Source organism: Sorex fumeus, unplaced genomic scaffold, assembly GCF_029834395.1.
Source record: "Sorex fumeus unplaced genomic scaffold, SorFum_2.1 ptg000098l, whole genome shotgun sequence".
Lineage (NCBI taxonomy): Eukaryota > Metazoa > Chordata > Mammalia > Eulipotyphla > Soricidae > Sorex > Sorex fumeus.
In genome coordinates this window covers 2,965,683-2,981,664 of record NW_026606155.1, presented here as the reverse complement: position 1 = coordinate 2,981,664, position 15,982 = coordinate 2,965,683, and the positions used below count along the sequence as shown (strand labels likewise).

At 49.5% G+C, this 15,982-nt stretch overlaps 4 protein-coding genes across 4 annotated transcripts; all 4 read right to left on the bottom strand.

Moving 5' to 3' along the window:
- Positions 1-400: 400 nt before the first annotated feature.
- Positions 401-1,060, bottom strand: LOC130041224 (high affinity copper uptake protein 1-like). The gene is made up of 2 exons (XM_056133288.1): positions 1,025-1,060; positions 401-967 (listed from the first exon to the last, which is right to left on the bottom strand). Exons 1-2 carry the CDS (start codon positions 1,058-1,060, stop codon positions 401-403), a joined length of 603 nt encoding a protein of 200 aa, XP_055989263.1.
- A 3,895-nt stretch (positions 1,061-4,955) lies between these two features.
- Positions 4,956-5,567, bottom strand: LOC130041223 (high affinity copper uptake protein 1-like). The gene has a single exon (XM_056133287.1). It carries the CDS (start codon positions 5,565-5,567, stop codon positions 4,956-4,958), a length of 612 nt encoding a protein of 203 aa, XP_055989262.1.
- Positions 5,568-11,072: 5,505 nt separating this feature from the next.
- LOC130041222 (high affinity copper uptake protein 1-like) lies at positions 11,073-11,648 on the bottom strand. Its single transcript, XM_056133286.1, has one exon. The coding sequence runs from the start codon at positions 11,646-11,648 to the stop codon at positions 11,073-11,075; it is 576 nt and encodes a 191-aa protein (XP_055989261.1).
- Positions 11,649-14,532: 2,884 nt separating this feature from the next.
- LOC130041221 (high affinity copper uptake protein 1-like) lies at positions 14,533-15,144 on the bottom strand. Its single transcript, XM_056133285.1, has one exon. The coding sequence runs from the start codon at positions 15,142-15,144 to the stop codon at positions 14,533-14,535; it is 612 nt and encodes a 203-aa protein (XP_055989260.1).
- Positions 15,145-15,982: the final 838 nt, after the last annotated feature.

Here is a 15,982-nt window from a genome sequence, read left to right as displayed (position 1 = left end):
CCCCACCGTGTGTGCATGCTAGAAATTTCTGGCCAGATGATCACACGCAAGGTCATGCAGTAGAGAGTTCCCACTCATCAAGCCCAAAAGATCAAGTGTTTTATTGTGAAGTTTGGGTTCTGGGTTCACTGGGCAACAATTTTCATGACTAAAGGAAAAAAAAGAATCCATGATAACCACAATACATAAACGAAAGCATAAACCCTGGGAGCCAGGGATGGAGTCCTTGCATTACACAAGACACAGAACGTGGACCAGGATGTTGGGCGTCCAGGGGCTTCATCTCCTGTGAGTGTTTCCACTCACAGGAAACAGTGTCCAGGAGCAGTTGCCTCTTGAGCACAGTCAAACTCAAAACTGCTGCAATCCAGAGGGCTCAGGAGGGACATGAGGTGAGGGCTCATTCCTGCAGGCCAGGAGAGTTTCCGCTGCCAATCTCATGGAGTTCGACCTTGTTCATGTCATGGGTCTGGGACTCCACGTCCTCTGCCTTCCTCCCGCCAAAGAGCCAGTAGCCAGTGCCGGCCCCCGCCACCACCGCCAGGCCGAGGTAGGCGTTGTAGGTCATAGCGGTCAGCATCAGCAGGTAGCTCAGGCCCACCTGGAGCACATGCAGCGTCGTCTGCAGGAGGTGAGTCGCGCTCAGCAGCTGCAGCCGGGGCGTCTCCTTGGGGCGGGTTCCGTCAGGTCTGGGGAAAGGGGAGCACTTGGCACGGAGGTCCTCCTGGGCCTTGCGCTGGAGCACCTCGCGGACTCTCTTGAGTCCCTCGTAGCCCAGAGCCAGCAGAAACACGGCCACGACAGCCACGGCCATTGCCCCAGCCGAGTCGATCAGCAGCCCCGAGAACAGCAGCTCCACATTCCTGTAGCCGAAGTAGAAGGTCATGGGCATCATGTGTGCGCTGCCCCCGTTGGAGTGGGGCCCCGTGGTGGCCGGCGGGTGGTGAGGGGCAGCCGGGGCACTGGTGTGGCCAATGGCGTTCATCCCAGAATGATGGTCCAAGGGGGCGCTGGCGTGGCCCATGGTGCTCATCCCAGGGTGATGGTGCGAGTGGTCCATGGTCCCAGGAATGGAAGTGTCGTAGAAGATTCTGGAAGGATGCTGGAGTCCTGCACTGCAGCTTCTTCTCAGGGTCTCTGGCAGATACCATGTAAGGCTCCGAGGAGTCCTGCCTCCTTATGTACACTGGTGGGAGACCCACCCTGACCCTCCCAGACCCTCCTCGGCCCTCCCTAGAGACCCTCCCAAGAGACCCTCCCTAGTTGACTGAGAGATCAACTCTTCACACCAGCTTTGCTGGTCACAATGGCTAAAATCTCAAAACAAACAAAAAGAGAAATAATATTCTCAGCATTATCAGGGTTTCATTAACATAGGAGGAGAATCTATCTTTCTGTAGGAAAAGCAGTTCTCCCTCCTGAGACTAAAATGTGATTTTTCTTTTTGGTTTGGGGTCATACCCAGAGATGCTCAGGGGTTCCTGGGGTTTTGCACTCAGGAATTGCTCCTGACATTGCTTGAGATAGGATGCCAGGGATTGAACGCAGGCCAGCTGTGTGCAAGGCAAGTGTCCTATATGCTGTATCATCGCTCTGCCCTCTCAAGTGGGTTCTCATGAAGCAAAATAAAGCCCAAGAGTGTTGCTGAAACTGACTTCAAAATGCCATGATTCTTGTGGTTGAGTCTCTGGGTTGGGCCAAGTGTAAGTTCTCTGGTTGCTAGAAGATGCAGTTTCCAAGGGTGGGGCTTTACCAGGTTCAGTGCAGATGAGCTTAAGACATGGGGGCTGAAGAGCGCCTCATTCCAGGTGGCCCTGGGGTGAAATACTCCCCAAATTGTGGGCCAAAAGAAGAGTACATTAAAGCCAGAGATACCAAACACAATCTAAGCAGCACATTACCGCACTTGACTGCCCACGCATAACTCCTACAAACTCGGGACCAGAGACATAGTGCAGGAAATAAGGTGCCTACCTTACTTGCAAGCAACCAGAGCCTTTGGCCTCTAGCAACACGGAATGTGCCTTGAGCTCCGCAGGAGTCACTCCTGAGCACAGAGCCAGGACTCATCCCTGAGTATCACTGAGTGTAGTTCTATCACCCCCATAAACAAAATAGTGCTGTAGCACTGTCTTTCTGTGGTTCAGCAATTTGCTCAAGCAGGCCCAGTAACATCTCCATCATGACACTTGTTGTTACTGTTTGGCATCTTGAATACGTCACAGGAAGCTTGCCAGGCTCTGCCATGTGGGCGAGATACTCTTGGTAGCTTGCCGGGCTCTCCGAGAGGGGCAGAGGAATTGAACTTAGGTCGCCAGGTTGGCCGAGTACAAGGCAAAATGCCCTACTGCTGTGCGATCGCTCCAGCCCATAAACCAAATTAAAAAAAAATCACATAAGCTATGTGTGTGACTAGTTTCCAAAAGAACAGAAAAATGTGACCATACACTTGGGGTATAGTTATTATAAATGATCTGAGATGGTGGTTTTAGAAGACAAGGTCCTTGAAGGAACAATCACATTTCTGCCCCCCAAAATTAAGGGAAATTATGACAGTGCTTCAACTAGAGAATAACAGCAAAGACAGTAATTATGCAGGGCTCCCTGAACACTTTCGGGAGCAAGCCCTGAGTTCTGAGCCAGGATTATCCCCAGAGCATCCCAACATGTAGCCCCCAAACCATCCACAACAAAGAAGCCAACGCAGAGTAAACAACCCACCGATGAACAACAACTGAAAACAAAAAAAGGCAATTTCTAACACCTCACGGGTACAAATACCGATTGAGCGCTCATGTCTCGCTGCTGTGGTTGGGGTGGGGCTCTGTCCCTTCCATGGCCCCCTATACAGAGCCTGGCCCTGCTCTGCTGGCTCCAGTCCCGTGGGGGAAACCCGAGCCCCTCAAAATAAATGAGGAATAGAAATGAAAAGGCCTGTCGACCTTGATGTGATCCATATATCAAAATTCAATGCACAAGGCTCTTGTTGAGCTTGATATCCAAGTGAATCAAAATGAATCTGAGAACCAGCTTGTCCTTCACACCCAACGAGGCCAGGAGTTGCCCCTCACGAGCGGCTCTCCGGCACAGCCATGGCACCAGACACACAAAAACCAATCTCATAATTATCCGGCTCTTGGCAGAAATCCCTCCAGACAATTAATAAAGCATCAGAAATCCAAAGTCGCGTGGCCACAATAGCGGCCGCGTGACATCATAGAGTTTTCATAAGCAGCAATAAGAAACAAGTTATTTCAGAATGCTTTTTCAGCAGTTCTGATTGTTGGGGAGAAATTCCAAACAAGAATGGTGCATCTTTTGTCGAAATAATGAGTGTATTCAAAGTAGAGAGAAAATTAAGTAGAAATCAACTGCCTCATAGGCATCGGGGGAGGGGGAGATATTTGGGTTCTTGGTAGTTAAAAATAATTACTGGTGAGGGGAGGAGTGTTTGATCATTGTATGACCGAGACTTAAACCTGAAAGCTTTGTAACTTTTCTCACGGTGATTCAATAAATAAATTTTTAAAAAAATGAATCTGAAACTATTGCTGGTGACTGAATGTTTTTTGCCAAAGAAAACTGAGTGTGGAATCCAAATCTGGCCGTAATGGTTTAGAAAGTGGGCCTTTTACAGGTTATCGGCTAGTGTGGGCCTATAGGAGTAGCACCCATTTTTTTGGGGAGGGGACGTTGGGGCCAATCTGGCTGTGCTCAGGGCTTACTCACTCCTGGCTTCTTGATCAGGCATGACTCTAGGTGGGCTCAGGAGACCATATAGACGGCTGGGAATAAAAACCTTGGTCAGCCACATGCAAGGCAAGCCTGACCATTGCACTGTCTCTCAGGAAGAACCAGTCTTTATGCCACAGAATAATCCAATTACAAAGAATGGGTGACCAAGTGTGAAGATCAAATAATATTGCTTTGGGGGCCTGAATCATATTACAGAGAGTAGGACATATGTCCTGCTTGTTGCTGACCTGGGTTAGATTCCTGACATCCATTATGGTCTCCCTAGCCCTGCCACAAGTGCAGAATTACTAACGAGGAGTCAGTCGTGGACATCAGCGGGTTTAGCCCCCATGCCAAATAAATAAATAAATAAATAAATAAAAATAATAAATACCCTAAGCAGAAGACATAAGGAATGCTTCGGTAGAGCACTGTGGCTGAGAACTCCTGCCTTACACGACTGTGGTCGCAAGTTCAAATTTTCCATGTCACATATGCCAAGAGCAGAATCCAACAGCTCTGGTGGTTATGCTCCCCGGTGCTACATAAGATTTCCAAATACACCCCATAGGTGTGGACCAGTACCAAGAGGGTGCAACAGCCTGGGAGACCAGGATTGAACACTGCTAACTGAATGCAAGGCAAGCACCCGACCCCCTGTATGTTCTCTCTGGTCAAGTGAGAATCTTCCCAGATTGACAACATTATTGCAACTCAAGGGGCAGCAGGAACCCCATGAAAGAGCCAACTTCCCCCAGAAGACACATCCATGGGCTCCTCCCCTCCTCCTGGTCTTCTCACCCTACCCTGTATGCATGCTAGAAATTTCTGGCCAGACCATCACACACAAGGATACGCTGTAGAGAGTACATTGAGCTAAAAAGATAAAGTGTTTTATTGTGAAGTTTGGGTTCTGGGTTCACTGGGCAACAATTTTCATGACTAAGGAGAAAAAAAGAAACCATCATAAGCACAATACATAAACGAAAGCATAAACTCCGGGAAGCCAGGGATGGAGTCCGTGCATTACACAAGAAACAGAACGTGGACTAGGATGTTGGGCGGTCCAGGGGCTTCATCGCCTGTGAGTGTTTGCACTCACAGAAAACTGTTTCCAGGAGCAGTCACGTCTTGAGCGCAGTTAAACTTAGAACCGCTGAGATCCAGAAGGCTCAGGAGAGACAGGAGGTGAGGGCTCATTCCTGCAGACCAGGAGAGTTTCAGGTGCAAATCTCATGGAGCTCGACCTTGTTCACGTCATGGGTCTGGGAATCCATGTCCTCGGCCTTCCTCACGCCAAAGAGCCAGTAGCCGATGCCAGCCCCAGCCAGCAAAGCCAGGCCAAGGTAGGCGTTGTAGGTCATGGCAGTCAGCATCAGTAGGTAGCTCAGGCCCACCTGGAGCAAGTGCAGCACCGTCTGCAGGAGGTGAGTGGCACTCAGCAGCTGCAGCCAGGGTGTCTCCTTTGGGCGGGTTCTGTCCAGTCTGGGGAAAGGCGAGCACTGGGAACGGAGCCCCTCACGGACTCTCTTGAGTCCCTCGTAGCCCAGGGCCAGCAGAAACACAGCCACGACTGCCACGGCCATGGCCACAGCTGAGTTGATCAGCAGCCCCGAGAACAGCAGCTCCACATTCCTGTAGCCGAAGTAGAAGTTCATGGGCATCGTGTGTGCGCTGCCCCCATGGGAGTGGGACCCGGTGGTGGCCGGAGGGTGAGGTGGAGGGGCCGGGGCACTGGTGTGGCCCATGGCGATCATCCCAGAATGATGGTGTGAGGGGGCGCTGGTGTGGCCCATGGCGATCATCCTGGAGTGATGGTGCGAGTGGTCCATGGTCCCAGGAACGGATCTGTCGTAGAAGATTCTGGAAGTCTGATGGAGTCCTGCACTGCAGTTTGTTCTCAGAGTCTCTCGCAGATACCACGTAAGGCTCAGAGGAGTCCTGCCTCTTATATACACTGAGAGGAGACCCACCCTGATACTCCCCGACCCTCCTCAACCCTCCCTAGAGACCCTCCCAAGAGACCCTCCCTAGTTGACTGAGAGATCAACTCTTCACACCAGCTTTGCTGGTCACAATGGCTAAAATCTTAAAATAAGCAAAAAGAGAAATAATATTCTCAGCTCTATCGGGGTTTCTTTAACGTATGAGGAGAATTGTTCCTTCTGGAGGAAAAGCAGTTCTTCCTTCTGAGACTAAGATGTGATTTTTTTCTTTTGGTTTGGGGCCACACTCAGAGATGCTCAGGGGTTCCTGGGGTTCTGCACTCAGGAATTCCTCCTGACAGTGCTTGAGATAGGATGCCAGGGATTGAATCCAGGTCAGCCTTGTGCAAGGCAAGTGCCCTACCCGCTGTACCTTTGCTCTGCCCTCTCAAATGGGTTCACATGAAGCAAAATAAAGCCCAAGAATGATGTGAAAGTTGACTTCAAAATACCGTGATTATTGATTGAGTCTCTGGGCTGGGCCAAATGTAAGTTCTCTGGTTGCCAGAAGATGCAGTTTCCAAGAGGTGGGGCTTTACCAGGTTTAGTGCAGATGAGCTTAATACCTGGGGGTGAAGAGCGCCTCATTCCAGGTGGCCCTGGGGTGAAATACTCCCCAAATTGTGAGCCAAACGAAGAGTACTTTAAAGCCAGAGAGACCAAACACAATCTAAGCAGCACGTTACCACACTTGACTGCCCACATGTAAATCCTACAAACTCGGGACCAGAGACACAGTGCAGGAAATGAAGTGCCTGCCCTACTTGCAAGCAACCAGAGCCCTTGGCTTCTAGCAACACAAAATGTGCCTTGAGCTCTTCAGGAATCACTCCTGAGCACCGAGCCAGGGTTCGTCCCTGAGTATCACTGAGTGCAGTTCTACCACCCCCATTAACCAAATAGCACTGTAGCACTGTTCTCCCATTATTCATTGATTTACTCGAGTGGGCTCAGTGGCAATGGAGAAGATTATCCATGACTTCTACTCCAATCTCTTCGATAGCCATGTCCACTTGCTGACATACCAAATTCCACAGGATGGATATGTCGTTCCCAATGTTCTCCCTTCCGAAATCCGACATGACATTTCGTCAGTAAAGAAACGAACAGCACCCGGCCCAGACAAGGTCACACCTGAACAACTGAAGAACCTGCCAGCAGTACTCATCAATACACTGGCTTGACTCTTCACACGCTGCCTGTCTGAATGCAAGGTTCCATCCCAGGGGAAAACCAGCAGGACTGTACTACTGTTCAAGAAGGGAGACATCCATGACATTGGCAACTATCGCCCGATCTGCCTATTGTCTGTCATCTACAAGTTGTTCACTCGAGTCATCCTAAATAGGATTGGCAGAACACTAGATGAAGGACAACCAAGCGAGCAAGCTGGGTTCTGCAAAGGATTCAGCAACATCGACCATATCCACACGATAACCAAGCTCATTGAGGTTTCTCGGGAGTTCAAGATGCCGCTCTGTCTAACGTTCGTTGATTTAAAGAAGGCTTTTGATTCTGTTGAGACGGAAGCAGTCATTGAAGCCCTAGCCAATCAGGGCATTCAAGCTCAATACATCAAGATCCTCCATGAGCTGCATTGCGTATTCACTACCAGGATCTCACCATTCTACAAAGAGGTAATCATCTATGTCAAGAGAGGGGTTCGGCAGGGTGATACCATTTCACCGAAACTCTTCAGTGCCACCCTCGAGAACATCATGCAATGACTGGAATGGGAAGGAATGGGAGTGAAGATAGATGGTCGGCAACTATACCACCTCCGCTTTGCTGATGACATTGTTTTAATAACACCAAACATCAGCCAAGTGGCACAAATGCTGGCCGACTTCGACCGTGAGTGTGGAAATGTCGGACTATAGCTTAATCTTATGAAGACAATGTTTATGAGAAACAGTCTCGTTCTTGACGCCCCATTCGCTCTCAACGGAACGACCATCTCTGAATGAACAGCTATGTGTACCTAGGTCGAAAATTCAACATGACAAAAGACCTGGCACAGAAGCTGAGCAGGAGGAAGAGAGAAGCTTGGAACGCCTTCAAGAGCGTCAAAGAAATAGCTAAGAGGACGAAGAACATCCGGCTCCGGGCACATCTCTTTGATTCCACTGTTCTTCCTGCATTAACATATGCCTCAGAGACCTGAGCCTTACGCAAACAGGAGGAGAACGCTATTTGGGTCTCCCAAAGAGGAATTGAAAGAGCTATGCTTGGAATATCACGTTTCACTCAAATGAGAGAAAGAATCCGAAGTTCCGACATCCGTCGATGATCAAGAATCAAGGACACTGTCTCATTTGCCAAGGTGTCAAAAATCAGATGGGCTGGTCACGTAATGAGATTTAAAGACCACCACTGGACTAGAGCTGTTAACGACTGGATTCCATGAGATGTCAAAAGACCGATGGCCGCCCACCTACCAGATGGTCAGACTTCTTCATCAAGATCATGAACGATCGGTTTGAGGCTCTTCATGTTCCTAGAACGAACAGACGCCATTGGGCTACACTAGCACGCGAGAGGGAAAAATGGAGACCTTACTGGCGCCCACTCGAGGAAATCAATGATTAACAGGAAGTCAAGTGATCAAGTGGGCCCAGTAACGGCTCCATTGTGAGACTTGTTGTTACTGTGTTGTTTGGTATATCAAATAAGAAGCTTGCCAGGCTTTGCCGTGCAGGCAAGATACGCAAGATACTCTCGGTAGCTTGCCAGGCTCTCAAAGGGGCGGAGGAATCAAACTCGTGTCGTCCAGGTTGGCAGAGTACAAGACAAAATGCCCTATCTCTGTGCTATCGCTCCAGCACATAAACCAAATTAAAAAAAAAATCACACAACCCGATAATAGTGGAGATCTGAACATAGAAATGCTATATGTGCGACCTGTTTCCAAAAGAACAGAAAAATGTGATCATACACTTGGGGTATAGTTATTATAAATGATCTGAGATGGCGGTTTTAGAAAACAAGGTCCTTGAAACAACTATCACATTAATTTTTTTTCTTTGCTTTTTGGGTCACACCCAGCGATGCACAGGGTTACTCCTGGTTCATGCACTCAGGAATTACTCCTGGCCGTGTGCTTGGCGGACCATATGGGATGCTGGGAATCGAATCCGGGTCGGGCCGCTTGCAAGGCAAACAACCTACCCGCTGTGCTATCACTCCAGCCCAAATATCACATTTCTGTCCAAAAAAATCTAAAAGAAATTATGACAGTGCTTCAACTAGAGAATAACAGCAAAGACAGTAATTATGCAGGGCTCCCTGAACACTTTCGGGAGCAAGCCTTGAATCCTGAGCCAGGATTACCCCCAGGGCATCCCAACATGTAGCCCCCAAAACAACCACGACAAAGAAGCCAATGCAGAATAAACAACCCACGGATGAACAACAAATGAAAAAAGAAAAGGCAATTTCTAACACCTCACGGGTACAAATACTGATTGAGGGCTCATGTCTCGCTGCTGTGCTTGGGGCCAGGGCTCTGTCCCTTCCATGGCCCCCTAGATACAGCCTGGCCCTGCTCTGCTGGCTCCAGTCCTGTGGGGGAAACCCCAGCCCCTCAAAATAAATGAGGAATACAAATGGAAAAACCTATCTGCTTCAAAGTGATCCATATATCAAAATTCAATGCACAAGGCTCTTGATGAGTTTGATGTCGAGGTGAATCAAAATGAATCTGAAACTATTGCTGGTGAGTGAATAGTTATTGCCAAAAAATGTTGTGCAAAATCCAACTCTGGCTGTGATGGTTTTAGGGTTGGGCCTTTGAGAGTGATTGGTCAGTGTTGTGCTGTAGGACTAGCACCCCTTTTGTGAGGGCAGGAGTAGAGTTGGGGCCAACCTGGCTGTGCTCAGGGTTTCCTCTCTTACTCCTGGCTCTTTCACCAGGGATCACTCTTGGTGGGCTCACGACACCATATGGAGGGCTGGGGATTGAACTTGGTCAGACATATTCAAGGCAAGCTTGACCATTGCATAATCTCTCTTTATGCCACCCATTAATTGAATTGCAAAGAATGGGTGACAAGGAGTGTAGGTCAAATAATACAGCCTTTGGGGCATAGTACTGAGGGTAGGACATATGCCTTGCATGCTGCTGACGTGGGTTAGATTCCTGATATCCGATATGGTCCCCCTAGCACCGCCACAAGTCATTTCTCAGGCAGAGCCTTGGACATCACTGGGTGTGGCCCCCAGCCAACTAATAATAATAATGATAGCACTGCACTGTAGCACTGTCCTCCCATTGTTCATTGATTTGTTCGAGTGGGCACTGATAACGACTCCATTGTGAGACTTGTTGATACTGTTTTTGGCATATCGAATACACCACAATGAGCAAGACAGGCTCTGCCATGCGGGTGGGATACTCTCAGTAACCCTCCCATTGGGGCAGAGGAATCAAACCTGAGTCAGCCATGTGCAAGGCAAATGCCCTACCCTCTATGCTATCGCTCCGGCCCATAACAATAATAATAATAACAACAATCATAACAACAACAATAATAATAACATTAATAATAATAATAAAACTCTTACACCAAAAGTCATGCGGAATGCTTCAGTAGAGCACTGTGGCTGAGAACACCTGCCTTGCATGAGTGTGGTCACGAGTTCTAATTCTCCATGTCCCACATGCCAAGACCAGAATCGGACAGGTCTGGTTTTTATGCTCCCTGATGCTAAAGAAGATTTCTAAAACACTTCATAGGGTATGGACCAGTACCAAGAGGGTCCAACGGCCTGGGAGAACAGGACTGAACTCTCCTAACTGCACGCAACCGACCCCTTATGTTCTCTCTGGCCAAGCGAGAATCTTCCCAAATTGACATTATTGCAAACCAAAGAGCAGCAGGAACCCGAGAAAGAGCCAACCTCCCCCAGAACACAAATCCATGGACAGCGCCCCTCCTCCTGATCTTCACACCCAAACCAGTGTGCATGATAGAAATTTCTGGCCAGATCATCACACACAAGGACACGCTGTAGAGAGTTCCCACTCATTGAGCCCAAAAGATCAAGCGTTTCATTGTGAAGTTTGGGTTCTGGGTTCACTTGGCAACAGTTCTCATGATGAAAGGGAAAAAAAGAAACCATCACAAGCACAACACATAAATGAAAGCATAAACCCTGGGGAGCCAGGGCTGGAGTTCGTGCATTACACAAGACACAGAATGTGGACCAGGATGTTGGGCGGTCCAGGGGCTTCATCTCCTGTGAGTGTTTCCACTCACAGGAAACAGTGTCCAGGAGCAGTCGCCTCTTGAGCACAGTCAAACTCAAAACTGCTGCAATCCAGAGGGCTCAGGAGGGACATGAGGTGAGGGCTCATTCCTGCAGGCCAGGAGAGTTTCCGCTGCAAATCTCATGGAGCTCGACCTTGTTCACGTCATGGGTCTGGGACTCCACGTCCTCTGCCTTCCTCCCACCAAAGAGCCAGTAGCCGGCACCAGTCCCCGCCACCACTGCTAGGCTGAGGTAGGCGTTGTAGGTCATAGGGGTCAGCATCAGCAGGTAGCTCAGGCCCACCTGGAGCACATGCAGCATCGTCTGCAGGAGGTGAGTCGCGCTCAGCAGCTGCAGCCGGGGCGTCTCCTTGGGGCGGGCTCCGTCGGGTCTGGGGAAAGGCGAGCACGTGGCACGGAATTCCTCCAGGGCCTTGTGCTGGAGCCCCTTGCGGACTGTCTTGAGTCCCTCGTATCCCAGGGCCAGCAGAAACACGGCCACGACAGCCACGGCCATGGCCACAGCCGAGTCGATCAGTAGCCCCGAGAACAGCAGCTCCACGTTCCTGTAGCCGAAGTAGAAGGTCATGGGCATCGTGTGCGCACAGCCCCTGTGGGAGTGGGGCCCCGTGGTGGCCGGAGGGTGGTGAGGAGCGTCCGGGGCAATGGTGTGGCCCATGGCGCTCATCCCAGAGTGATGGTGCGACTGGTCCATGGTCCCAGGAATGGATGTGTCGTAGAAGATTCTGGAAATCTGATGGAGTCCTGCACTGAAGCTTCTTCTCAGGGTCTCTCGCAGATACCACGTAAGGCTTGAAGGAGTCCTGCCTCTTATGTTCACTGGGAGGAGACCCACCCTGATACTCCCCCGAACCTCCTCGACCCTCCCTAGAGACCCTCCCAAGAGACCTTCCCAAGTTGACTGAGAGATCAACTCTTCAGACCAGCTTTGCTAGTCACAATGGCTAAAATCTCAAAACAAGCAAAAAGAGAAATAATATCCTCAGCTCTATCCGGGTTTCATTAACGTAGGACGAGAATCGGTCCTTCTGGAGGAAAAGCAGTTCTCCGTTCTGAGTCTAAAATGTGATTTTTTTTCTTTTGGTTTGGGGCCACAACCAGAGATGCTCAGGGGTCCCTGGGCTTCTGCACTCATGAATTCCTCCTGACAGTGCTTGAGATAGGATGCCAGGGATTTAACCCAGGTCAGCCGTGTGCAAGTCAAGTGCCCTACCCAGTGTACCATCGCTATGTCCTCTCAAGTGGGTTCACATGAAGCAAAATAAAGCCCAAGAATGATGTGAAAGCTATCTTCAAAATACCATGATTATTCTGATTGAGTCTCTGGGCTGGGTCAAGTGTAAGTTCTCTGGTTGCCAGAAGATGCAGTTTCCAAGAGGTGGGGCTTTACCAGGTTTAGTGCAGATGAGCTTAATACCTGGGGGTGAAGAGCGCCTCATTCCAGGTGCTGTGGGGTGAAATACCCCCCAAATTGTGGGCCACTGGACAGAGAATTGAGGCACATAAGCACTGTACATTGGAGCCAGAGAGAGACCATGCACAACCGAGGCAGCATGTTACTACACTTGACTGCCCGCGCATAACTCCTACAAACTCGGGACCAGAGACATAGTGCAGGAAATAAGGTGCCTACCTTACTTGCAAACAACCAGAGCCTTTGGCCTCTAGCAACACGGAATGTGCCTTGAGCTCTGCAGGAGTCACTCCTGAGCACAGAGTCCGGGCTCGTTCCTTATTATCACTAAATGTGGTTCTACCACCCCCAGAAACACCCCCCCCCCCAAAATCATACAAGCCGATAATAGTGGAGATCTGAACATAGAAATACTATATGTGTCACTAGTTTACAAAAGAACTAGTATGGTACCAAAATGTGACCATACACTTGGGATATAGTTATTATAAATGATCTGAGATGGAGGATTTAGAAGACAAGGTTCTTGAAGCAACTATCACATTTCTGTCCAAAAATATCTAAGGAAAATTATGACAATATTTTAACTAGAGAATAGCAGCAAAGATAGTAATTATGCAGGGTTCCTGAACATTAGGGGCAAGCCCTGAGTCTTGAGCCAGGATTTTCCCCAGAGCATCCCAACATGTAGCCCCCAAACAAACCATGACTAAGAAGCCAAGTAGAGTAAACAACCCACTGATAAACAACAAATAAAAAAAGAAAAGGCAATTTCTAACACCACATGTATAGATAATGCTGATTGAGGCTGGGGAGGGTATCATGAGGGCTCGTGTCTCGCTGCTGTTCTTGGGGCCGGGGCTCTGTCCCTTCCATGGCCCACTAGACACAGCCTGGCCCTGCTCTGCTGGCTCCAGTCCCGTCGGGTAATCCCCAGACCCTCAAAATAAATGAGGAATAGAAATGGAAAAACCTGTCTGCTTCAAAGTGATCCACGTATCGAAATTCAATGCACAAGGCTCTTGTTGAGCTTGATATCCAGTTGAATCAAAATGAATCTGAAACGATTGCTGGTGACTGAATGGTTTTTGCCAAAGAAAGTTGATGTGAGAATCCAACTCTGGCTCTGATGGTTTTAGGGTTGGGCCTTTCAGAGAGATTGGTCAGTGTTGGCCTGGAGGAGCAGCACCTTTTTTATTATTTTATTTTTTATTTTAAAATTTTTTTATTAGCGAAATACCATGAGGTACAGTTGTAGATTTACAAATGTTTGTGCTTGGGTTTTGATTATACAATGATCAAGTACCCATCCCTCCACCAGTGCTCATTTTCCACCACCATGGACCTCAGTATCACACCCACCCCCAACCTCCCAACCCACCCTGCCTTGCACCAGTGGGATCGTGAGTTCTAATCCTCCATGTCCCATATGCCAAGAGCAGAATCTGACAGCCCTGGTATTTATGCTCCCTGGTGCTACATAAGATTTCTAAATACGCCCCATCGGGTATGGACCAGTACCAAGAGGGTCCAACAGCCTGGGAGAACAGGACTGAACACTTTGCTAACTGCACGCAACCGACCCCTTATGTTCTCTCTGGCCAAACAAGAATCTTCCCACATTGACAATATTATTGCAACCAAAAGAGCAACAGAAACCCCGTGAAGAGCCAACCTCCCCAGAACACACATGCATGGGCAGTGCCACTCCTCCTGATCTTCACACCCCACCCTGTGTGCATACTAGAAATTCCTGGCCAGATTATCACACACAAGAACACGTTCTAGAGAGTTCCCACTCATTGAGCCCAAAAGATCAAGTGTTTTATTGTGAAGTTGGGGTTCTGGGTTCAGTGGGCAACAATTTTCAGTACTAAAGGCAAAGAAAAGAAACCATCATAAGCACAATGCATAAACGAAAGCATAAACCCCCGGGAGCCAGAGATGGAGTCCGTGCATTACGCAAGACACAGAACGTGGACCAGGATGTTGGGCGGTCCAGGGGCTTCATCTCCTGTGAGTGTTTCCACTCACAGGAAACAGTGTCCAGGAGCAGCCACCTCTTGAGCACAGTCAAACTCAGAACCGCTGAGATCCAGAGGGCTCAGGAGAGACAGGAGGTGAGGGCTCATTCCTGCAGGCCAGGAGAGTTTCCGCTGCAAATCTCATGGAGCTCGACCTTGTTCACGTCATGGGTCTGGGACTCCACGTCCTCTGCCTTCCTCCCGCCAAAGAGCCAGTAGCCGATGCCAGCCCCTGACAGCAAGGCCAAGCCGAAGTAGGCGTTGTAGGTCATGGCGGTCAGCATTAGCAGGTAACTCAGGCCCACCTGGAGCATGTGCAGCACCGTCTGTCGGAGGTGAATGGCACTCAGCAGCTGCGTCCAGGATGACTCCTTCGGGCGGGTTCCCTCAGGTCTGAGGAAAGTGGAGCACTGGGCACGGAGCCTCTCTTGAGCCTTGCGCTGGAGTCCCTTGCGGACTCCCTTGAGTCCCTCGTAGCCCAGGGCCAGCAGAAACACGATCACGACAGCCACGGCCATGGCTGCAGCCGAGTCGATCACCAACCACGAGAACAGCAGCTCCATGTTCCTGTAGCCGAAATAGAAGGTTATGGGCATCGTGTGTGCGCTGCCCCCATGGGAGTGGGGCCCCGTGGTGGCCGGAGGCTGGGGTGGAGGGGCCGGGTCACTGGGGTGGCCCATGTCGCTCATCCCGGCGTGATGGTGCGAGTGGTCCATGGTCCCAGGAATGGATGTGTCGCAGAAGAATCTGGAAGTCTGATGGAGTCCTGCACTGCAACCTCTTCTCAGGGTCACTGGCAGATACCACGTATCCACGGAGGAGTCCTGCCTTTTATGTACACTGGGAGGAGACCCACCCTGACCCTCCCCGACCCTCCTCGACCCTCCTCGACCCTCCCTAGAGACCCTCCCAAGAGACCCTCCCTTGTTGACTGAGAGATTAACTCTTCAGACCAGCTTTGCTGGTCATAATGGCTAAAATGTCAAAACAAGCAAAAAGAGAAATAATATTCTCAGGTCTATCCAAGTTTCATTAACATAGGAGGAGAATCGATCCTTCTGGAGCAAAAGCAGTTCTCCCTTCTGAGACTAAGATGTTATTTTTTTTTCTTTTGGTTTGGGGCCATACCCAGAGATGCTCAGGTGTTACTGGAGTTCTGGACTCAGGAATTGCTCCTGATAGTGCTTGAGATAGGATGCCAGGGATTAAACTCAGGTCAGCCGTGTGCAAGTGCCCTACCCGCTGTACCATCACTCTGCCCTCTCAAGTGGGTTCACATGAAGCAAAATAGAGCCCAAGAATGATGTGAAAGCTGATTTCAAAATACCGTGATTATTGATTGAGTCTCTGGGCTGGGCCAAGTGTAAATTCTCTGGTTGCCAGAAGATGCAGTTTCCAAGAGTTGGGGCTTTACCAGGTTTAGTGCAAATGAGCTTAAGACATGGGGGTGAAGAGCGCCTCATTCCAGGTGGCCCTGGGGTGAAATACTCCCCAAATTGTGAGCCAAAAGAAGAGTACTTTAAAGCCAGAGAGACGACACACAATCTAAGTAGC